The following is a 25,299-nucleotide window of genomic DNA, read 5'->3' on the forward strand; positions in this document are numbered from 1 at the left end:
ATGGCTTTGCGCGGTGGCTTCGTGCGGCTCTTTCTCAAGCGGGCGGATGCGGGGCTGCGGCCGCCCCGGCGAGCGCATTCGGTGGCGCTGGTGGGCGCCCCGTTGTCCAGGGGACAGGTGGGCGTATAGCTGGGCCGGGGGGCCGCAGCCCGGCGGCGGGCGGTGCTCGCTAACGCGTCTCTTCTTCTTTGTCTGGCAGAAACGACGCGGAGTGGACCGCGGCCCCGCTACTCTCCGCGCCGCGGGGCTGGTGGAGCGGCTGGCCGGGCTCGGTGAGGCACCGCCGCGCGGGGGTGGGGGGTTGGAGCGGCCGTTCGCCCCGCGTTCCGCTGCGCCGGGGCCGGGAGAGGCTGCGCGAGGGGCTGCCTGCCGCCGATCTCCCGTACCGAACAGCCGGAGCCGCAGCGCTAAGCTCGCGGGATGCCCGGAACAAAGGGCTCGCTGCCGCAGCCCGCCCGCCTTCCCGGCTCCTGGGGACCGCATCCGCTCTGCGCTCGGCTGCGAGCGTGTGCTGCTCCCAAAAGCCGGAGGAGCATCGGGCCGCGTAGGAAGCGTTCCGTGTGCGCAGTCAAAGGATGCCCTTGACCGCGCCCCTCGGTTTTTTTGTTCCTGTCCATATTCGTTGCTAGGAACTCCGCTTGTTCCCACAACGGTCGTATACTTTCAAGTAATGAAACTCGGAATTTTCTGGAGAAACCTTCAGGTCTGCATCTGTCTGAAGGCTTACCATGTCTGTCTTTCAGTTTCTTGCACCTATTGTTTCTAAAAGCCGAGAACTCGTTAATAACTGTGACACAGCATTCAAAACGTGATGTAAAGGACAGAAATCTTTAAAGCGGTCTTGGAGAATCTTTAGGTAGTGCTGAAAACTATCAGAGATGAACCACAGGGGTGGACCAACAACAAAAAGAACCACATTAGCACTAATCGCATACACTGTAGATAATGAAATTCAGATGCGTGCAGAGGAAAGATAATCGCTTAATAGCCTTCTAGCAAATTTAATCTGAATTATGAAACTGTTGTTCTAGGGCTATTGTTCTGTACAGCCCTATGGGCTCACTGTGTGCGTTTTGTGATTCACAAGCTGGAAAGTCCCACCTTGCCGGCAAATGAATAGATGCTCTTTTTCTGTCCTGTCCTATGCCAAGTTGAGTTGGAAGTCTTGCTCGTCTCCTGCATACCCTTGGCAATATTTGACTTGTTAGCAATCGTGATCTATAGCCACAACAAAAATAGAAGAGCTGCTGAAATAAACACAGGTCAAGATATTGCTGACCTTAAAGTTATTGAGAATAACAAGTTAGCAGCTTTGAAAGGATATGTTATCCTTTGTGAGAAGGCAGGCAGTGGTTTAACATAAATGACAGCAGAACTCCCCATTGGAAAGCTCTCTTTCAAGTAGTTCAGATATAATACTTCGCATTTTATAGAAATCCTTATTTTGAAATAAAATCTCCTCTGCATGACACATGCTCACTTCAGTAGAAACTTGAAGATGAGGAGAAAGGAGGATCCCTTTCAGGATTTCAGTAACAACAACAAACAGTAAGGATAGAAATGAAGCAAACTGAATTTGGAAATAAACAGAAGATGAAGAGTACTCTCACTACTCAGTTGCATATGGATTGCTTGCTAATTTGTTAGTAATGTAAACGGAGATGCTTTCTTGCTCTTCCTTTTAAAGTTTTTAATGGCTCTGGCATTTTTTCTTCCTTCAGTTTTAGTTTTCTGTAGCATTCTTCCACTGGTGTAGTGCTCCTTTCCATTTGGCATTGATGTTTACTGCTTCTTGAATCTCTGCACTTCTCCCCTGACCTGGCTCAGATGGCACAAACGTTGTAACATGTTCTGTGTGAGGGCAGGTCCCTGGCATGGACTGAGGAACTGTTAAGTGTGCAGAGACCATCTGCTGGAGGACTGGGTGATAGGCTGAGGAGAGAACTACAATGCAGCCTTTTAAATTGTGCACATCTATTTGTGGAAACTTAACTAATGATCAGTTTTTGTGTGGGAGCTGGCAGGATAGCTTTGCCTGGAGTAATGTGATAGTGCCATTGCTTGGCCTCCTGTGGTATGCTGAACTGGCATTAAAACTTCTTCCTTTGTTTTCACCTTCCTAGCACACTGCATTTTCTTCTTGAGATTGAAGAAGGCAAAAAAAACAAACAAACAAACAAAAAAAAAAAACAGTGCTGCTCTTATTAACTGGAGTCTTCTATCTATCTGTTCTGCTAAAAGAATTGGTTGTTCTCATGGGTCCTTCCTTCTCGTTTTCCAGGAGCAGGTAGATAATTGCAGCAGAAAAGATTTCTACCTAAAAACAATGTCTAAGATATGAGGCTTCTATTTTCCTATATATATTGTCTATTTCTGAAACTTTCACGTGAATAAGTTGCAAGTGCTGTTTTGTTTTGTTCCCCCTGCTTCCCCTTCCAGCAGGGTTGTTGGAGATGGCTATAGACATGACTGCAGTTTGCCCCTGTCATTACAAACTTGGAGCTGGGGGTGAGGCAAGCTGTGGGGTGATGCTTCCCAGCAAGAAAGTGAGGTGGATTCACAGAAGTCAAAAGAAACATAAATGGGAAGAGGAAATGTCATTTCTATAGGGAAAACTTCACTCATTTGTTTCAAATAGAAGAGACTGCTAAACCTGCTGTTTGCCTGAAATTGTAAAGTTTCTTTCTCATTTTCCATCCACATGTTCAATCTGACCTGCATAAAATGGAGATGCTCTTAAGTTCACTTGAGAACTGTAGCACTTGGATAGTAAGATCCATGCGCTGTTTAAGTCACAGGTATTATACTTGATTACTTTGAATATCAAGGACTGCATGGCTTTCTGCATGTGTGTATATCTAACTGAATAACTTTGGTAGATAATGCTTGAGGTATGTCAGAGAAAGTGAGAACACCATATCTTAGGTTCTTCCTTTTGGCACTCTCCTGTTTGGAAGGGATTTCTCTGTTCCCCTCACTCTATTTTAACAGATATACTTTTATAGTTCCATTGCAGCCTCCTGAGCTGCAGCTCTATTTTCTGCCTTCTTGAATCTTTCCCTTGAAAGACACTGACTGTAGGCATATGGTATGGTATCTTTTAGGCTGTCTACAATGATCATTGCTGCTGAGCAGCTTGTTTATGCTTAGGCTGAAATACAAAGAGGGAGCTGAGAGGCAGATGGAATCACTAGTCTGTCAGAGACAAATCTGAGCCGCTAACTTGTCTTTTATGCTCTCCTTAGAGCGAGAACACTGTTACCTTCTGGTAGTACCTTAAGGTGTACTCGGGAAGAGAGAGAGCTAAGCTAGCAGGAGTCCAGCTCTCAAGCCAAAAACAGTGGGTGTGCAAGTCTGTAGCAAGCATAATTAAAACATAACTGACTAAGCCTGTGGGCTTCTTAATCACTTTAGTGATGTTTGTCTTTTGGCACTGTTTCTTTTCCAAAGGGAAACTAAAATATTAACACCTTAAAGGATTCTACAATCTCTCCAGAGAAAAATATCACATGAAAATAGGGATTCTTAACTCTGTGGTGTGGAGGAGACAACACAAGAACTTGGAGGGCTGTGTATTGTTCTAGCAGTTAATAGAAATAGGCACAATAGGAGGTTCTTGGACTTCCACTGGAAACTCTTTTCAGAGGTACTCTTTTCAGTGGTTTCAGTACTCTTTTCAGAGGTTTGTTTTTTGTTTGACACCTCCTTTCTGCTGTACCTTATACAGAGAATCTGATTAACCTTAAATCCTGTGTTGCTTAGTCCCCTTACCTGAAAGAGAAAAGGACCATTCTCACATTGTGGTGTGTGTGTTGTTTTTTTCTGTTTGTTTGTTTGTTTTTTGGTTTTTGGTTTTTTTTTGTAAGCAGTAAGTAGCTCTCAGTCACTTCAAAGGCTGTTGTGAGCTAGAGCACCATTAGTGTTGCTAGCATGGAAATAATGCTGGTACGAGAATGAAGACTTTGGAAGAACTTTTATATGTTGACTATTGCTAATTTTTGTTTTATTTAATGAGCCAAATGTGGCTGGATTGCTGTGTTTAGTCACAGTTGGGTTTCTACTACTCTAGAATGCATTAAAAACACTGGAACAGAGTTGCTTGCTTGACAAGTTGATAGACTGCAGTACACACAAAACAAGTAGTGGTTTGTCTCTATTTTTCCTCTTCAAAACTCAGTATTTTATATCCTTTAAGGCATTCTAGGTTAGTAGAGCCAGTCAAGTCTCCTTAATCTGTGGAATTCCAAAGTCTAAATTTCCTCCCTAGGTAAACTCAAGATCCGTCCCTTTTATTTTAGTCTTGTTATTCACATTTTTTCACTGTTGATGAGGCTAAACTGGAGGCAGACAAAATAGTAAACTACTGCTCGCAATTTAAGTGGAATGCTTGGTTAAATTCCTGTGTTGCCAAGATGAAAAATACTATTGTTCGTGGGTGCTTTCTAATCACATCTACTGTCAAAGCTGTCTATTAATTTGCTATGTACTCTCTCAAGTTAAAAACTGGTTAGGATACAGCATAAGGTTGTTAACAGTAATAGCTAAGACATCTGCCCTAACAAGCAGAATTGGGAACACTTTATTTTTTAACCCAGGCACACTCCTCTCCATGCCCAACAAAGCAGGTAAATGGAGCCTTCTTTCCTTTTCCTTTGCTTCTCATAGACAAAAGCATGCACAAAAACCCCTATTTAACACCAGTATAACATGCTTATGAAGCACTACAGCTTATTTCTAGAACTGGAATAAATTGCCTCCTCTTATTTACACAGAGATTCAAGAGACCCTTCTTTAAAATTATAGCTTTCAAATGTTGTTAAGCCACAAATGGTTAATTTCACAGACTGCTGATACCTGTATGGCCAAAGTCAAGGAAAAGTTAAATGTCGTGGTCCTAACTGGCACCCGCAGCATGCCTCTAACATCTGGGCAGCTGTAAGAATGCACTGAGGGCAGGTGTGGCTCTGCTCGGTGACAGCAGACTGTCTGACAACAGGAGTTGACTGATAACCATGCAGGCAGAAGGAACCCTGCGGAGGCTTTGCAGGAGAGCTGCATTGGGAACATCTCCAGGGAAGCTGCTTCATGGTTGCTTTTTCACAGCTGGCTCTCAGCCCAGAAAGCTAAGCTAGAAATAGGTGAATATGTTGTGACGCCAGTTACGAGTTATCCTTTTCAATGTTGGACACTTTGATGTCTGCATGATTATCACGAGGCTTAGAAATTTCTGGAGAAATAACAGCAGTGGATGTACATGGAGTTCAGGCATTCCTTCTGATAGGTCAGTGCTGATTTTCTTTCCTTTCTCATGCTGATGGAAGATACCATCTGCTTGTTTCTTCAGTCTGAAAAGCTCTGTGTGTCACTCTTTGATTTTATGTATATGTGGTTTTTTTCCCCCTTTTTGGTGCAGATTCCAGGTTATTTCCCCCCCTACCCCTCCGCCACCTTAGGTGCAGATTCCAGGCTATGAATTAGCTACAAAATAAGCTTTAAAAGAAACTTAACTTAGAATAAAGCACACTGGTTGCTTAAATTGTAAACTGATACGACAAACAATTACTTTAAATAAACCTTTGAAAATACTCAGCTAAACTGGTGCAGATCAGGAAACTGAATTATTTCTGATCTTTCAGAAAAGGAAGATGAGATAAAAGGATCAAAGAATGGTGTTCTTTGTCTTGTATTTCATTTAGTTTTATGAACAATGTGTTTCAATCTTGACATCTTATTACAAAAATCATTTTAATACATGGCTTAGCTGATTTGCTTCAGCCACAAAATTATCCGGATTGGAATAAATTCAAGTCAGATACTACTCAATTTTTCATTACGAATGGTGTTGAAGGAGAGAAGTTATTAGGGAGAGGCACAGGGAGATGACTGAAAAATCTGGACAGTGAATTAGTTTTTGGTCTGCTTTATGTTGGCTGTGTGTAATCTCATATTATTTCTTTTGAAACTTCTAACTGTTGTTGTAGACTTGCAAGAATAAGGTACCTATGGCAGGTAAGGACTTCAATGGACATGGTATGAAAGATTACTTTTGGATAGAAGTTGTAACCCCAGCTGGTGAAAAGCTGGGTTTAAGGCACCAAAAAAAAAACCAAAACAAAAAAACACCACAATACCTGGTCATTTTAACATGAATAAGTAAGCTGGTCTGATACTAGTTCATTGCAGCAGATAAGGAGAAACAAGAGAATCAGTGAGCTCTATCTACTTCTGCTCTTCCTTCCTTGTTACTGCCTGGATGGTTAACTAATATAATAACCACTTCTCTAACATTCTCAAGTATTTCATCGTTGAAAGCTGTTTTGGTATTAACTTCCTACAGCCCTAAGTGCTTACTTGCTGTCAGGAACTGTTTCTGGGTTAAGTATATTGGAAGGAAAATGGAACTTGTGCTGGGCTGGTCAGCGGAGTGACAGACCATCACAACTGCCCCCTTGTCTTGTCTCTGATGCAAGCCACAGTGCAAATGTTTCCCAACACCTGATGCTGACGTTTTTGGAGACCTCTTTCAGGTCAAGTGCACTGGGTTTCGCAAGATTAAAGTTACAAAGGGGAATTTAGGTAGCTTCTTGATTTGTGGCTGAAAAAAAATATTTCTTGACTAATAGTAAGCAAAGGAGACACCTTCAGACTAGAGATGTGGGGAAGCAGTTGTTGCTGTTTGAACAGAAGCCTTTTACTTTGCCTTAAGCCAGACCTGCCTGAATGTCAAAAAGCAGGATGGCAGGATGGAACTACCTGAGATGTAAACTTCCTTCTTAGTGAAACTTTGTTTTCACTGGGGAACCATCAAATACTTACTGGAAGAAATCTCCTATTAGAAGTTGACATTTATTTAAAGAAACTCAAACTCTATGTAATGAACTTCAAAGCAAAAAGATTTGATTAAACTAGGCTGCTGAAGCTTTAGACCCTTGCAGCTGCAACTCTGCTAGCCTACTATCCTATTCCTATAAAACAAAAATAAGCTCTTGCTCCCCTCCCGAGATGAATAAGGGGGGTTAAAACTGTCTTAAAAGAGGTTTCAGAATGCCCTGTTCATACTGAATGAGTCCTTAATTTGTTGTGTAACACACTGCCTGTGTCTCTGAGAAAGCATTACAAAATTAAGTTGATACTAGTCAATGAGCTTATAGTGGTAACAGCTTGTAGCCCTTTTTTCCCAGGAAGTAAAAGTTATCTATAAACACTGTTCATAATACTCATCACATCCTGAAAAGCCTCTCTGTACTAAGGAGGCTGTAATCTGAGCAAACAACTCGGTTATGTAAGCAGGAGTGATGCTTTCATAAGAGCAATTTCATATAATGCATAGCACAAAGTGAGATACACTAACAGTGGCACTTCCAGATTCTTTTTAAATTAGTCCAGGCAGATTCAAAAACCCGTAAGAGGAATTTCCCATTTTAATTTAGGATTTGTCAAGAGATAAAAACAATCTCATTTTTCACCTGCTTTTGTTTCAAATCCCATTTGCTGCCTAGGAGACTTGTTATAACTGTATTACAGCAGTGTGCCTTTCAGCAATGTCAGCAGATAGCCTGGACTTGGAAGGCTGAATCTCTTTCTGTCAAAACCTTGCTTCTGTGTGGGGTGCAGCATCCTTGCAGAGAAGGATGGGGAAGGTTTCCTTGCTGCTGGTGCCCAGATAGTTTTTCAATTAAATGCCACCTGCTTTTGCATTGGGTTGAGCCCCGTTATGATGTTAGCAGTTCATCTGAAAAGGCATACAGGAAACTTTATTTTCTTAAATACATTCTTAATTTGTATTTCTATTTTTTTTCCTAAGTACAAGTTAAGCTCCTCATGATGAAAAATGCTGATTTCCTTTACTAGATATATGTAGATTTCTGTTTTGGGCTCTGCAAGCTAAAGAAGCTTCTACATCCCCTCATCTGCTGGTTGGGTACTTGTTTGGCCTTCTAACCTGTTCTGGCCAAAAGAAGCAGACCCAGTATATGACCAAAGAAGGTTATCACAGTGCCTTCTAGTAGGATACAAACCCTACAGAACAAGAGCAGATTAAAAAAAGAAAGGAATACGGGCTCACCCTTTCCAATGACTGGTAATGGTTCAAGAGGAATGCAGTCTCTATCTAGAGAGATACTGCTTCCCTTGGTGGCCAACCCTCAAATGAGGTTGAGATAGGGTGGACTCAGATTCCACCCCTTTCGGTGGTTCTGTTGCACTGCATGCAGCTGAGCCCCCTGAGATAACCACAGCTTCTCACATGGTGCTCCACCATCGGCTCAGGCTGTGACCTGCAATTCCCCTGCAGCTAGGAAAGATCAACTGTGCAAAATGTTCCAAGTTAACTTACTCCTTTTTGGCTGAATTGTGCACCAAAGTAGCTCTGCATTAATCATGCATACTAACAGAAGAACTGTTGTACATAAATGCATGTATTGTTTATGTACTTACACTGTGTGTTTGTATTCAGACTGACGCCCTCATCTTCCTGATACCCCTTTCAATCTCCTACAATAGCAACAGATGAATCCCACCTCCCCCCATTCCCACCTCAGCCCCCTACCCCCTCACTTGATCTCTTAAAATAGGCAGTGAGTCAGTGTTGATAAAGCTGAGTTGTATTGATTTAGGGGTGTGTGTGTGTGTGTGTGTGTGTGTGTGTGTATATGGCATTGATCAGTCACAAATTACTAGAACAGAACATATTTCTTCATTTTAACATAATTTTTTGTGAAGAGATTTGAAGGAGAGCAAAAAAATTTCCTTATTATATTTAACTTCACATTCTTTAGTTAATAGCAAACCATCTGGCTTTTAGTTTCTAAGTACGGAATGGTACTATTTGATTTAAAATGAAAGCCTAAATTTGAAAGAATCTGCTGTTGAAAATAATTCTACTTGGTTGGAGTTTGGTTGTTTGTTTTGTTTGTTTTTTTTTTAAACAAACATAACCTGATGCTTTTTACTGTAAAAGTAAGCTAAAAAAAGGAACTGTGAGATTTTTACTGCATTTTCTCGAGTCAGAAAAAATCTAATAATCTAAGTGCTTATAGACATGAGGTAACATTGATGAATACATTAAAGGAAATAAATCTGAACAGTTAAGAATTCTCATCTATCCTACTGAATATTTTTGGCACATAAGAATGTGACTGTCTGTAATAAAAACACATGCAGGCAAATCTTTAGAGCTGGGGAGGGGGAAAACTGCTTTCATTCTATATAGCCTTCCAATTAGGTCACAGCCGCCAACTGTCTGGTGTGTTGTCCTTTTGTGTGTTTCTCTCTTTAATTTTTGGAAAACAAAGCTTCACCTAGCAGAACGAATCAGTGAATGCCAAGGCATGTCCCCTGCTGTTCCTGAGTAGATGTGACCTGCTGCACCAGCAAATGGTGTGCATGCTGTGCCTTCTAATGAGTCCAGAGAATCCAGTTTTCCCGTTTGCTCACATCTTTTTCCATTTCCAAGAACTTGAATATACTTCAGGGGTTTAGAAGAAAACAGGAAAAAAAAAACCCAACAAACAGAAGATCTCAGGCATAAGTTGATAGTCCTTTAGCTATCACTTCTAGAATCTGCTGTTTGCCCTGCTTTGATGATAACCTCAGAGATCTTAAAAGAATCCTTGAATTACTATGAAAAAAGGCACAGTCAGTTCTTTGTTTTATACTGATCTAAAGATGGGGCACCATGGTATAATTGCCTTCCGTTCTTTTTGGTCCTTCAGTGGGTAAAAATCCCGGCAGAGAGAACAAGTCTTAAGTGGCAGTCCTTTCCTCCATTACATTGTACAACGTGCTCTCACTGTGCAAATCACTAAACATGGCTGCTCAACTGCAGATCTACTCCCTGTGCATGTCAGAGGCATCAGATCAAAGGAATGTGGAAGACTTAATTTGTAGTCTTCCAAAGCTCTTGGTACCAACTGGCTGATGGTGGTACCTTGAAGTTTTATTATAAAGCTCATCTTCAACCACACTCGAATACCTTCATTGAATCTATACATAATAGTGGAATATTGTGCATGTACCTGAGAAGTAGTTTTGCAGAATGATACAGATGAAAAAAAAATTCTTTAAGGTACAGTGAATGTTGTGATGCTTTCCTGATTCTGTGTGGAAACGGAATGAAACAGTGGGGGGAAATGTTTGCACTAGAGATCAGATAATACACTGAAACCTGGAAAAAAAAAAAAAAAAGCTCAAAATTCCAAAGCCGTTGTTCTGCTGAGAACTTAGGAATTGTGTGAGGGAGGAGAAAAATGCTGCTGTATGCCTGTGCTGTCTTTTGAAATCTATGGAATAGTAGTAGGTCCAGCTACTACTTTAAGTCTCTGTAGAGACTCATACCCTAATGAGCATTCTCGCGGAGTAGCTGATGCTGTATTTACTGAACACTTTAGCAAGTAGCTGTGCTCAGCTGCCATATCTTCTCCTAGCAGATTTACATTTGTATATGTCCTTGATAACAAAGTATGCTCACCTATTTCCCAGCAGCCTAATTCTCACAAGCGACTCAAACTCTTTCCTTCATTCCATTCGTCAGTCCAAAAACCCTTTGAAATTATAATGAACTCATATTTTCCTCAATACAACTTCAACCTTATTTCAACCAAATTCAGAGCCTTTCTCACAGCTAATGGTTTCATGGGAGTTAGGCAGGAACCACAGAGTCCCAAGTGGGACATTCCTACATGTTGATTTGCTTGCCTTAGTTTTTCAAAGTTCCCTGTTAGTCACTGAATGGCAAAAAGCAAAATGTCAAGCTCCAGCCTGGATGCTTTGAACTGTTTACCAACTAGTGATTCTGAGGAACAAATTGGAGAGGCATGAGTGGTATTTAGGGTAGTCTTAAGCTACTCTTCGCATAGTTGTAAATACTTTTTACAGTACTCATCAGTGCCTGCAGCAGCTGGCCTATCTGAAACTGAAAGACTGTGACTGCAAGATCTGAGAGACTGTTATGAAAGCACGTGGTATCAGACAGCAGAACTTCAAAGGTGAAGCAGTGAGATGGAAGAGAATTTAGAAGCAGACAGTTAATAAGCTTTTTTCATTTGGGTGAGAGAAGGGAGATGACACCCAAAAATATTCCCTTGTTTCCTAGTCTATGAAGGGACTTCTTTTTGTTAAATAAACAGAAAGATCTTTTAGGATAAGTCTTAGATTCATAACACTGTCATGTTTCAACAGCTGTTTAAGTTGTAACTGGCAATGACAGGATCTCAAAGAGGGCTGGGGTCAAAGTCCCAGAATTAAACTATCTCCTACGACATCTTGTTTTGAGAAAATGGTCAGGTTCCCTTACAAGATAGCAGTTGCACGGGAAGTATTCTTCTAAAACAAACAAACAAAAAAATTCCACCACCTCCATTATAGTTAACTTGCCATGCTTTATGCCTGGGTTTTTGTGGGTCTGGGAATGGTAAGTAACTATTAGGACTCAAACTTGATGAAATACAGTTCTAGGCATCTTTCAGCAACTAATTTAAGACTGTATGCAACTTGGCTAATTAGAAAGAGAGCAATAGAAACTATACCTTTTCGTGCTATAAATTGTCAATAATCAAAACAAAGCCCATTCTATGCTTGGCCTCTTATATCATTGATAAATCAAAGTGACATTATCCTGAGCTTTCTGATTTCTGAGATGATTGTTGGCAGGGCATACAAACAGTCTAGTGAATTGGTTCCATTCCCATTGTTCCTTATATATTTGCCCAACTATTTTTTTGAAGAGACCATATTTTCAATGCGGACTGTGTTTTCCTTTGGATGCTTGTTTAACAACTTCCCTTTCTCTTTTTGTTGTTTTGTTTCCAGGATGCCAACTGTATGACTTTGGAGATTTGAATTTCACTCAAGTTCCCAATGATGAATTGTACAACAACCTGATTTATTACCCACGGTCAGTGGGGTTAGCCAGCCAGGTACTGGCTGATGCCGTAAGCAGAGCGGTAGCTGCTGGACACAGCTGTGTCACTATAGGAGGTGATCACAGGTATGCTCACAAGCCAGAGGCTATTTGTGTTGCATGCTTACAGGCTAATACTTAGAGGAGAGTATAAGAATTTAAATAAAAAATAAAGGGCAGTGAGAAGGGGGTCGTTCCCTGACAGTACCACAGCAACATCTTGATTTGATTTCTGAGGCTTCTGGGATGTGACATAGAAGACCAGGTTTTTATAAATGGCTTTTAAAGACAGTATTGCTTAATTCCAGATTGTTCTTAATCTGTAAACATACAAATGAGATTTTCTTCTTTGGGAAAGTTGTGTGACCAGGTCCCTTCAAGAATTGTTGCAGTTTCTTTATTGGTGAATGTTTAGTGACATGTCTGTTTTGACCCCTTAGCTCTCAGGATGTCATCTCTTAAAATGGATCTGCAATGCCCACACACAGGCTACTTTTTACTGGATGTTTTAATACATGAGACTGTCTTTCCATTCTTTTTCACTAACCTTCAGTGTAAGAAGTGATTGAACAAGGTTAGGCACATAAGAATGAATTTGAGGTGAAGGTAAGATGGCAAAATTGGCACACAGCAAATTACTGAGTGAGTGTACAAGATTTCCTAAGAGCATTTGGAGCTACAACATGCAAAATTTAGCTTGGGAAGGCTGGCAATGGAGAGAGAAGAGCTCTCTTTAATCTTTCATTACAAGTACTGTCCTGCAGAGTTATTTGGAAGTGGCACGCCAGTAGTTGTACAACACACACCCTTTGTTCATCACAGGGATGTTCAATATATTGAAACATGACAATGGTGCTGTCTGAATTTGGAGACTTCCGATTTCCCCTTCAGAACAACTACAAGAACAATGTTTTGCACAGTTGAGTAAAGACTTTGCTACTGTACTTGCAGCTTGGCACTTGGTTCCGTCAGTGGCCACGCACGACAGTGCCCACATCTCGGTGTGATCTGGGTGGATGCACATGCTGATATTAACACTCCTCTTACAACTCAGTCTGGAAACCTTCATGGACAGCCTCTCTCATTTCTCTTGAGAGAACTTCAAGATAAAGTAAGTATCTTGCTTAGACATTCAGCCTACATTGAAATCCTTTATATATTTTACTTTTTCTGGCATTGAGTGCTTTCTTAACTGCCATGTGTCCCTGCCACGCAGGGGAGTTGGAACTAGATTGTCTTTAAGTTCCATTCCCACCCAAACTGTTCTACAATGCTACAAGGACCCTGTAGGATCTACTGGAGACACAACAGTGGTGTCCTGTGCACTTGTCAGGAGCAGAAGCCTTTAGGGTCAGAACTTAGAAAAAGTAACAAGTTTCTGTTAAGGATCAGGCTGGAGAGAGGAGCAGGACTGGGAACTGCATGTTGGGAACAGACACTGGATCTGCACAAAAGCTGACTCTTGATTTTATTTTGGAACTTTGCACTGCTAGTCATTCCTTGAATTTTGTTTATTCCCTGATAAATCTCTTGGCTGCAGTGTTGATGAAATGCTTCTTCCAAATAACATCAAAAGTAACTTAATGTCTTTATGGTTGTTGAAGAGATTGTAACATTAGTACCTGTCTGGCATAGAAAGACTGCTCTCAGCTGGTGAAGTGCTTCTGCCTTTCTCCTGCAAGTTCATTTGAATAAATTCCATCTGCAAGTGAATAACTATTTGGTTCTTTTAAATACTTTCCTCTTGCTAATAATTCTTGTATAGTCACTTCAAATTTGCTAGAATTCCTTAAGTAATGCAAAATGAATAGGGCTTTGTGAAATAGTTCCACAACATCAGAAAGGTAATATAGAAGGCTACTGTATTTCTTGTCTTTTCTTAAGTTAAAGGGGATGACTTTTATTTGGCAGTTGTGCCTGCTTTTGCAGGAGAAATAGAGCAAAAGAAAATTTTGAAGCTCCACTAAGGTGAACAATGTTGTATGTCTTATAAGAAAGCAATACTTACATAAAGCACTGCGTGTGGCTGTAAGTGAGTTATGACTTCAAATGCTGTTGCTGGGATATAATTAGTAATTGAGAAGTATATAAGGGAAGCAAAACCTTCTTGCTATGTTGGCTCTAGACATATTCAGAGCTAGGAGAGGAAGAAGAGTAGCGTGTGATAATTTAAAGCACTCTTGAAATTAACAGAAGTTACTGACTAAATTTTTAACAAAATTGCACAGTATACCTGTTTCACTATCAAAGCTGACTTTTAGTGGGATCTCATCATTTTTCCATTTGCAGCCTTGCTGTTCTAGACCTGTTCTCTGGAGTTTTACCTCACAATAAAGCCTAACACAGACTCTCCTTCCCTGCCCCACCTAGAAACCTGCTCTTTAACCCTGTTTTTGCAAGAGTTTGCCTAACTTCTTGATGACTTTCCTAAAAATGTAGAGATACCTTGGGTTTTATCCTACTCTAGTAGGACGTACTGGCTAAGTCACCTCACACTGCCATTATGTACACTGGGTTTCCTGCTTCTTCTAATCTCCTAATATATTCACCAATACTAATTACCAATTGCTTATGGATTTGAGCTTTTTTCTCCTCCTTTTCAGACAGAATAAAAAATTTAATCCATTAATGTATTCAGCTCAAGTGAAATGATGTGACGTTGGCAGGGACTGATTACATCAGGAAACAAGACACTCAAGTAGTGAACTCTTCTCTATAGGCAGAGAGAAGATGCTATAAGTAAAGTTTTGATGGAAGAATTAAATATAGGTTTGTTATATAATTCATTAAACTAATCTAACACCAAAACTTTGCCTGCAGGTCCCGCAACTTCCTGGCTTTTCCTGGCTAAAGCCCTGTCTTTCAGCATCTGATATTGTGTACATTGGGTTGAGGGATGTGGATCCTGCTGAATAGTAAGTTGATTTAAAGGATTTTTGTAAACTGAAATCACAGGCTTCTTCCACACCTGGCTGTTCACAAGAATTGTACAGTTTACGTTTAGGCCGCTAATAATTATTTTTAAAATCTTATTCTAACAGCTATATTTTGAAAAACTATGACATCCAGTATTTTTCCATGAGGGATGTTGATCGCCTTGGAATCCAGAAAGTTATGGAAAGGACATTTGAACAACTGATGGGCAGGTAACAAATTATGGGCTTAACTACTCTATCAACTGGCCGAGTACTTACTTTCCCAAGAGTTATGTAAGTGAAGGTCACTGATTATGTAAGGTGGCCTAAGCAAAGTGTTAAAGTGTCCAGTAAATATTAAGCCGTAGCGTTGACTTGAATCCTTGACTTGAACATTTTAGAACAGAACCATTTCACAGTGTTTGACAAAAATCGAGAGGAATTATAGCAGTAGCAACTAATAAAGCCTGCTGTATATTATGTGTCCTGTTTCTTGAGGAATCCTGTATTTTGCTGTTGTTGAATCAACTCTGAGCCTTGAGTATCCCTTTCAAAATTATATATATATATATTAGTAACTGAATTCAACTGCAGTGAATGGAGTAGAAGCATTTAACAGCTTCTTCCTTAGACTGAAACAGATGCCCAGTGAAACTAGAAAGACAAACTTCTGTTTTCCCAAGGTATATTAGAAAAAAGTTTGAGGTAAGAGATGTTTCAAAAAACTAAAAGATTAATAATATACATATTTCCAAATACATATGTGCATAATCAAAGAATATTAGGATGTTATAATCACAAACTAAACAAGAGAGTTAGGCAAAGTAGACTATGATAACAAAAGAGAAAAAATAGAAGGCTTACCCTTATCCTGGGCTCACCCACAAAACACCAGTAGAGATGATCTCCAGAAGAGATCCTTCCCCACTGGCAGTCAGCTCTTAAATGGGTCTAGGAGAGGTGCAGCCAGGCTCCACCCCTTCTGGCAGCACAGGTGAATTGCCTTCAGCTGTGCTCCCCTGGCTGACTCATGGCTCGCCTCAGGTGATCTATCAGAGGTTCAGGCCGTGACTCAGCAGTTCCCATACAATATGACATGGTGTAGGACTTTGTGCAGAGATCTTGCAAGAGGATGCTACTTTGCTGATCGGCTGGGACAGTGACAAAATACATGTAGAAAAAGTATTAAGTTTTTGAGATCGCTTTTCTTATCCTGTTGTCTATAGGAGACAGAGACCAATTCACCTGAGTTTTGACATCGATGCTTTTGATCCCTCACTGGCTCCGGCAACTGGGACTCCCGTTCTGGGAGGATTAACTTACAGAGAAGGCATGTACATTGCAGAAGAAATACACAACACAGGTATGAGCTGACAAGCTTTTTTGCACTAAGCCAGAAAGGACAGACTACATTAAGCCTGTAGCAGTTGTATTTTTCGTGTGTAACCAAATAAGATGAATATAGCCAAAAATCGAGGTGCTTGAGAAGTCAGTTCAACCTTCATAATGGAAGAACAGTTTCCTCCCACTGAGCAGTACTTGAGGTGTTGAAAACAGCTCTACCATCAACATTCTCAAAAGTAAATAGAAACATTAACAACTAGTGCAAAAAGTGGTTTTATCATCCTACAGAATACTGTCCCCTATACCTACTCACACAAGACCAGATACACGTGGGGAAAAAGGATGCAAACCATTTTAAATAATTTGGAGATCCTATTCTAGGATGCAAAACTGAAAAAAAAATAAAATAAAATCAAGTTTTCACCAATTATACACAGCAGCTAACTTAAGAGTTTTCTCCTTGTGACATAGAGACTTCATTTAGTGTAAGTGATGAGTTATTTACAATAAAAACTGTTATGAGAAAAATAAAAAAAAGCAGAAACCTCCACAGAATCATGAACAGGATGACAAAAATTAGCTAGAGAATATAAAATGGTCTTATGTAACAAAGCACACCTCAGAACTGTAAGTGAAAGATCAAACTCCTGAATTTTTCCCGAATGCTAAAAGCATGGATGAAGAGAGGTAGCAACAACAAAAGGAACCAAAGAAAAAAAACTTGCATCTACTTGCAACAATGACCTTTTCCCTCACTTGAGCCAATTTTACTTGTCCAATGGACAGAATAGGTCAGAAGTTCAAACATCAGACTCATTGCAAAGAATGATGGGCTGCAAATAAACCCTATTACAGCTTTAACCTTTTTTCTTAGTGTAATGTGATACAAAGCATAACAACATACCAAAGCAGCAATGTCTTAGGCTACAGGGAGTGAGTATCTGCCTAGATGGGACAGCAGTAGGCACAGAAACAAGAGAAAGAAAAACTGCTTACCTTTGGAAGGTCTGTAAGGTCCTGAAGGAGGAAGGGATCTCCAGATGAGATGCCCCCACCTCCACTGCCAACACTTAAATGGAAGGGGTGGATCCAGGCTCCGCCCCTTCTGGTCACTCAGGCACACTGCATGCAGCTGAGCTCCCCTAGGTTGGCCCTGCCTTCCCACCAGGTGATCGATCACTGGTTCAAACCGCAACTTAGCATTTCTACTACACACAGTAACAAAGCTGCACGTAATTTTTACAGGAATGCTTTCAGCTGTAGACATGGTTGAAGTCAATCCGCTGCTTGGAGCTTCTCAAGAGGAAGTGAATGCAACTGCTAGTCTTGCAGTTGATGTGATAGCAACGTGCTTTGGACAGACAAGAGAAGGGGCGCACACCGCTTTTGATGAACTCCCAACACCCAGTTCTCCAGATGAATCTGACAGTGAACAGCAAGTGAGGATTTAAGAACCCGCAATGCTGGGTACGCTAGACATGAAAGAGCTCTGCTGAGACACGCGAGCAAATAGACTGTCAACACTCGGCAAACACTGTTAACTTGTCAATTTTTAAATAAAAGTAGTTTTTCCACTTGATCAGTGGCTACTGTATTACATATGAAGATTTATTCATTTAGTTAAGTATATACAAATTGAGGCAATAAAATATTTATTACCTTCTCTGTAATCTCACCAGTAGTTTGCTAGTCTGTCTCGGTATTTTCCTTTTACTTCCTTTCACTGTCTTTCCCGTGTCAGGACAGTTTCAGCGGTGCATGCTGTCTTATGAGATAGTTCAGTTTTAGACAATCACAGGGAAGACATCCCATCCTACTCCTCAGCAGTGGAAAACAAAGTCACAAAGGTTCATCTACTGCGAAAGAACTTGTAGTAGACCACACCTCCTAGGATGGCTAGTTCCAGGATGATGATGATCGACAGCAACAACTTATTAGTGGCTATTCTAGAGTTAAAAAAATAATAAAAAACACAAATAATCCAAGGTTGTTTTTATAATAAAAAAGCTGATTCTTACCTTCAAAAAGTAGCTTCCCTGTTTCAGCTAGTACTATTTTAAATAGAACTTAACAAGCAAGAAGGCAAGCTTAGTGTTTGCCCATTTAATTTTTCCTGAAATTTTGTATTCCATCTTTTATTTCAATAACTGTAGTTCTGTTCTTTTCCTCTGCCCCCATTCCCCAGTAAGGCAGAGCATCCTGCTCTGTGTGTGCCTGTTTATTCAATTAAGCACAAAGGAACATGTAAGTTGGACTGCTGCAGCTTTAAACCCTATATTGTGCTAATTTTATTTGAAACTACACAGTTGAATTAAGATTAGAAATCTCAATTTAATGTACTTTTCTCTTTGAAAATTGTTGCTAACGGAAATTATGGTAAGTATAAAGGAAAAAGCTTGTTAGACCATAAGTACCTACTGAAAAAATATTCCATGAACTGGTTTATGAGAATAATTAAACCACACAATTAAACCATAAATACACTTAAGCAACCAAGGCTTTAGTCATCAATGCAGGGTAGGGTCAAGCTCAGTGTTTCTCAAATAACAGTCAAGCTATGCTAAGGCATTCCTGTGGGCTAAACAGATTTGTCTCTGTCATCAGACATCTAAATCACTTAATGCTGCAGTGATTTATGGCACAGTGTCTGCCAATCTGAATAAACACTATTCAAAAGTTACCTTTAGAAACAGACAGTAATTTAGACAAAATCCCTCCCACCACTACAATCTATCATGCCTGATTGTTGTAACCCCAGTATTATCTTAATAAAACTGGATACAAATAATTCGCAACACAAATTCAGTAGTGTTCACTCACAATTCCATTAAGTAATTACCAGAAAGAAAAAAATACAAATTAGCATAATCACACCACACAATCTGTTTGCACATGCCCTAAAATCTCCCCAAAGTTCCAGTTAACACTGTAGTATTTTTTTCCATAAACTGGTAAGCAACAACATGACTTTCTGAATACTGCACCATTCTAAGTCAGGTGCTACTCACCTCCTGGACATGGAACGCAGAATCTTACGACTCTTGCTTAAGTTTTCACTTGTATTCACCAACTAAGAAGAAACAAAAGTTATTTGCCACTTGAAAAAACATACAGTTCTAAACATGCAAATGCAATTCTTAATTGTAACATTTAAACACCAACAAATGTGATCAATGTTAACTATATATTCTCAAAATTCAGAGACAACACTGCTCTGCGGGCACAGTACAAAAGGAGTAGCTGTCTCCTTAATAAGGCAGAAATAAGGCTGACAGGGATATATTCCTTTAAGTACACACAAAGATTCCAAGAAATTTACAAACACCCTACTACAATTATTACAAAGTTGGTATGAGGCCCTTTTATTAAATTGGTTTAATTTATCTAGTTGTCAATACAATTGCCATCTGTTATCATGTTCTCCTCTAGTGCGTATCTAGAACTGTTTGAAAAGCAATTAAGTTTCCAGCAAAGAACATAAACATGTTGCCCTGACAGGCCTGTGTGACCCAATGTATTTGACCACTGAACTGTTAATGGATGATCCATTTCAGCTTGGTAACGCTCAGAAATGAACCAAGCTGTTGCCTCAGCTAACATACAAATATTGCAAGGTTAGTGTTAGCTGCTGCCATTAAATTTTACTTAATTAAAGGAACTTATGTCTCCCAAATCTAAACCTTTACTGTTAATCTTACGTGGTGGGCAACCCCCTAGCATTTTTTAGATCAGTAGTTTTTTTAACAATGCTAAATTTTTAAGCAGTAGTAGATGGATTTAATCACCCGGCCTTGCACAGACACAGTAGCAGATGCTTTGGGTCAGTCTAGAGGAAGATGTTCCTTTTAAGAGCACAACACAGCAATGTGGCAGCCTTTGGTATGTTCAAGCGTCAACCGGCTCACCACATCTGGGGATCTCCGAGTACAATGACTGGCATACATTTCCCCCTAAGCTAACCCTGGGCTGTGTGAGCACATGTGAGCACACGGCCCACAGGTTCTCCACTTACTCTGCTCTTGGTGCGTTCCAGTTGCTCTCGCTGCTCCCCAAGTTCTTCAATGATATCAGTGCCAATCCGATCTGTTTCAGCAGCAATCCGGTGTGAGCGCTCAATGCTCTGACTGGCTCGGTTCAGACTATCTGTTCCCTGGAGAAGCAGCACTCTCTGTGACTGCAGATTAGTCTGAAAAATAACATATGTTTAACCATTAAACACCAGGCTTCTGACATATTCAGAAAGAAGGGTACGCAGCTAAAGAGTTAAGACATTTAGCTACAATCTTTGAAATAATTCACTGTTCTATCAAGTAACTGTATGAAAATAGTATGTGGGCTCTTCCAGATGCTTCCCTTTTGTTCAGATTTAATGTCAGTCTCATTTCTGACACTACAGCTAATTGCCAGGGAGATTATTAGGAGATTACTCAGTCACAGACAAAAAGCACTAGCAGATGGACTGCTAAGTAACAAAGCTCCTCTTTGCAAGCCAGTAGCCACAGATAGAGAGCAAGAAATGTTTGCTGACCTCAGGGTGAAGAGGTAGCTCAACATAAGAATATTTTCTTAAGCTTCAAAAGTCTGACCCACCATCCTGCTCCCAGATGCAATCAAGAAGAATCAAATGCAAAAATGTACCTAGCTACTGTATTATGGAAATTCCCTCAAACCTTTCTTAACTAAGGCAGAGAAACAAAAAAACCACTTCCACAAATTTTCTATATAGACACCTCTCTGAACACAGTAAGCAAATTCAGTCTCTCTGCTCTTGGACATACCTAAACAGATGTGGTAAACCACTGTATTTCTTGCTCTGCAGCAACACAGCCATACTGTGCAATATACAGGAAGACTAAATAGTTTCCAGAAAGTATAAAAAAAACTGAGATTGCTTTAGAGAAGACACTACAGAAGAACCTATACAGTGTATGTGACTTTCATCCCATTTTGGAGTTAAAATCAAGATCAGCTTACCGTTCTTCTCATCAGGGTAGTGATTAAATAAAGTATTTCAGTACCCTTAACAAGTCTCTTAAACACACATTGCATAGGTAATCAACCACATGTTACCATTTTGATTACACTTGTATCTGTGTTTTAGAACAGAAAAGCTCTCTTATGAGTTCTAGGCTTTTCTTCCCCTTCCCAAGATACTCTTGTTACACACAAAGAGATACACAGACAGTTATACAAGAAAGCAAGTGGATTAAAACCAGAAACACTGTAAGCAATGTATCTGAAACATTACTGTAAACAATCACAGAAGGTTTAAATACAGTTTCTACCAGATGCTCACACTCTGTTCATTTTCTGTGGAAAAGATTCCATATTTCATATCCCCTTGACTTCCGGGGCCCAATCCCAAATCTGTGCTTCTTATCTCCCTCTGGAACATGGAGAGGTCCCTTCTGTATGCCCGGATTTTGCTCATCATTTGATTGCGGAACGGTAGAGGAGCGTACTTCAGTTCTTCTTCCATTTCCCGGAGCTTAAAGGAAAGAAAATTTATTTTACAGCATCAAATTTATTCTTACGAGCAGCTGTATCCAGTACTCATCACTAGATGAAGAAATTCACACGTTATTATGTGATACAGGGTGTAGGAGGGAACGATTAACCCCATGCCCCTCATCTGTTATCAACTACACCACTCCCGCAACGTAGTTCAAACCGCCTGGGGTTTCAGCTGTACAGTGCCTCAACAAAAAGAATTCAGAAACAGTTCTCCCAGGAAGAGCCAGAGGAGATTTCTGTTGCAACTGTTGTGGTAAAACAAAACAAGCAAACAACACACATCGAGTTATAAGTCAGCACAGGAGCACATCAGTAAGAAAACAAAGCGTGATGCAGTTTTGCCTAGAAAGACAAGTCCTCGGGTTTTTTGCTCTGTCCCATGTCACCTGCTGCCCAGGAAGCCCATACTACAGAGGCTGCAAACATTTAAAGTCCCTGACATTTGGCCATTCACCAGATTATTGCAGAAAGATGTGGTTAATACTTATGTGAAGGTAAGGCAGCAAAAAACAAAGAAACACCAAACAGCAATTAAAAAAAACATAAAGCAGATTCCCTGTGTGTCCTGTCTGTGATCTCCAGCAATTCTAACTGCAGCTTTACCACTCTCCTTCGTTCAACAAAGGGAAGGCAATATCCAGAGCACCGGACAGAAAAAGCATCCTTGTCTGCATCTGTCTATATAACGAATACAGACATATTAATCACACCATGAATCAAAGAAATTAAAAAATACATTTGTCTGCCAACATAAGAACATTAAAGTAAAACTTGGGATACTGTCCATTTTAAGGCAATCAACATTTTAACTGTCCAGAAAGGCCGCAATTTCACACTTAAGCTTACCGTTTCATTTGCTTCGCGCTGTTTCTCATCAAACTCCCGAATTAGCTTTTTCTTCTCCTCTGCAGAAGAGAAAGCAACATGTGAGATAAGCCCAGGCAAAATTAGAGCAGAACTCGAAAGCTTGATTTCCAGCAAATCGGGTTTTTGCATCCTTGCAGTCCTTTAAAAACAACCGCTCAAACAAGACTAGCACCTTACAGAGTGCTCTGAGATTAAAGCCAACATCAATACACCAGATCAGGTTGTCCAAATACGTCTCTTTTCAGGGATGACATTGGTTGTTTGATCAAAATACTTAAAAACAGCCCATCCTGTGGATGCGCCATGCCCACACCATGGCCCTTCCCTTTCAGTTCAAGTCCCCATTAAGCTCCTGAGCTTGACCTGTAGTGCACTTAAGACAGAATAAGTTTCACATTGCAGGAAATGCTGACTTAGTGGGTTCCTAAATTGACTGCCCTCAGCTCCTCCCCTGCTTTTCTGCCATGTAGGTTTGTGCTGATGCAAATGCTTGAACGGCCAGGCTGCTAGCGAGGACATGGGCACACAACAACAGACAACTTTCTAAAGTCGCTATTCTGTTCGTGCAGGTCACTTTACTCCCTTGGTGAACACACTGTCCTCTTGAACAACTGCTGCTGTCTCAAACCAATTGAGACCTAAAGCAGTATTTTACCCTCTTTGGGTGCCCCCAGTCGGATCAGTACAGCACTGCACTTCAGCCACAGAAACATCACCCACGTGTCCATGAACATCTGTGAGACTTCACTTTCAATCAATCGAAACAGAACCAGTTGAAAAAGACAACTAACTATTTGCTCAGAGGACAGTATCTACAGTTGAAACTGATTGATGCTGTTTAAAATGCCTTCTTATAAGTTAGGAAGGAAGAAAATGCTTGGTTCCAGATCTGAGAATTTATTTTCTTGTTCACGGAGAGTGAGAGAACATTTCCACACTTCTGCCCCTGATAGTCCAACAATGACACATTCTGTCTTCCCTGCAGTCTGGAAAGGTACCAGTCATCTCAGAGTACACAGGACACCATTTATTGTCCCACAGACTTCATGACAGTGCGAAAAATGAAGACCCATGTGTGCACAGGCAGCAAATAATGCCTTATAAATGCCTTCACCAGAGACAAATTCCTGACTTCACTTGAACACCCTTGTCAATACTTCCCAAAAACAGCAGTGTTCTTTTTTTCAGCGACAAATTTGAGGAATAAATCCATCATATTAACATTTCAAAGCACGTCTGAAAAATGTTTGTAGTCTGCTTATGATCTTCAAGCATGGAAGAAATTGCTGCCTGTCAATATTCTGTTTAAAGCCACCGCTCAAAATTCCCTGTTTGGGAATTGGCAAAGGTTTACTTTTTTCCACAAAACTGATAACTCTCTTTTCTGCAAGGAAATGAGAATTTTCTACCAGAAATCTCTGTTCTTTGAAACTCGAGTGTTCTGGGGTATTTTTTCAGTGTGTGAGGGTGGGCTCTCACCATTCTTTTCCCAAAAATGGGCTGAGTTTGGATTTCAAGCAGCAAAAAATCTCACCCTTCCCTGCAAACCACCTCCCACTAATTTTACGGAAATGATGCCCAGATCAAACTTCTCCACAAAAGGGTATTCCTTCCTTTATGCTTTTCCTTCTTGGTGACTGCCAGCAAAATATAGGCAGTTTTTAATCACAGAACTGTACGGTTCAGAAAGAACCTCTGGGGATCACCCTGTTCAACCCCCTGCTAAAGCAGGTTCCCTGCAGGTCGCAAAGGAAAGCATTCAAGAGGGTCTTAAATATCCCTAGAGAAGGAGACTCCACAGCTTCTTTGGGCAGCCTCTTCTTCCTCCCATCTACACTCTTCTTGAAAGCTGTGGCTCACAGTTTTAAGTCTTTCTCCTGCTGTACTTTCTGGAAATGACAAGGATGGCGACCCCGAACTTCAAGCGGTATTAGACTGAAACTGGGAAAAGAAGTGAAACGTTGCACTACTCATAGCCTGGCGTCACCGAGCACACAGACTGCCGTACTCTGAGCACACCGTTGTTTCTCGGGTTTATGACTTTAAGCCCAAATGCGGTATGAACCCACTCAAGGCGCAGAGGAAGACCGGCCCGGACACTGGGAGGCCCGAGGGCAGCGCTGCTGCAACGCCGCCGCCCTCGCTCCTCACTCACACCCAGGCGGTGCTTCCCGCAGCGGAGCGGCCCTCCGCGGCCACTTCCCCTTCTCCGCCAAGCCCGCAGCCGAGAGCGTAAGCGAAGCCCGGGCGCTAGGAACGGGCCGAGACGAGCCCCGCGGTTCGGGCGGCGCCGGGCCGGGCCTCGGAGCCTCACCGCACCGCGGTCCTCCCGCGCGCCGCGGACGAAGCCTCCGCGAAGCCGACAAAAGCGACGAGACGGAGCCGCCCCGCCTCACCCGCCGCGCCGCCCCGCAGCCGCTCCGGCACGACCCGCAGCTCCCCGTGCAGCCCGCGGAAGATCTCGTGCAGCCGCTCCAGGTGCTCCGAGGACGCGGGGCCGCGGATCGCCATAGCGAGCGGCCGCCTCCCGCCGATTCGGGGCTACGCGCCGCTTCCCGGCCGCGCTTCCGCCATCGACCGCGGGGTCCCGCGCCTGCGCAATGCGGAGTCCCCACGCCTGACGGCGGCCTGCTCCGGGCGGCACCGAGGCAGCCGCAGCGGAGGGAGGGCCTCGCAGCGCGCTGCCCGCCGGGAGCTGTAGTCGCGGGGCCGCACGCAGTTTCGGGACGGCCCCGCCTCTGGGTGCTCCGGCCCGCCCTC

At 41.5% G+C, this 25,299-nt stretch overlaps 2 protein-coding genes across 2 annotated transcripts; one reads left to right on the plus strand and one right to left on the minus strand.

Annotated features, from left to right (window-relative positions):
- Positions 1–17,609, plus strand: ARG2 (arginase 2; the record flags this gene model as incomplete). The annotated part of the gene is made up of 8 exons (XM_079536942.1): positions 1–117; positions 200–272; positions 11,809–11,986; positions 12,851–13,010; positions 14,720–14,814; positions 14,941–15,045; positions 16,041–16,177; positions 17,404–17,609. The coding sequence occupies 8 exons, from the start codon at positions 1–3 to the stop codon at positions 17,607–17,609; spliced, it is 1,071 nt and encodes a 356-aa protein (XP_079393068.1).
- A 398-nt stretch (positions 17,610–18,007) lies between these two features.
- VTI1B (vesicle transport through interaction with t-SNAREs 1B) lies at positions 18,008–25,050 on the minus strand (the record flags this gene model as incomplete). Its single annotated transcript, XM_079537632.1, has 6 exons — positions 18,008–18,104; positions 19,167–19,228; positions 20,171–20,344; positions 21,455–21,646; positions 22,519–22,577; positions 24,936–25,050. 6 exons carry the CDS (start codon positions 25,048–25,050, stop codon positions 18,008–18,010), a joined length of 699 nt encoding a protein of 232 aa, XP_079393758.1.
- Between the last annotated feature and the right edge of the window lie 249 nt (positions 25,051–25,299).

Source organism: Tetrao urogallus (genome assembly GCF_951394365.1).
Source record: "Tetrao urogallus genome assembly, chromosome: 6".
NCBI lineage: Eukaryota > Metazoa > Chordata > Aves > Galliformes > Phasianidae > Tetrao > Tetrao urogallus.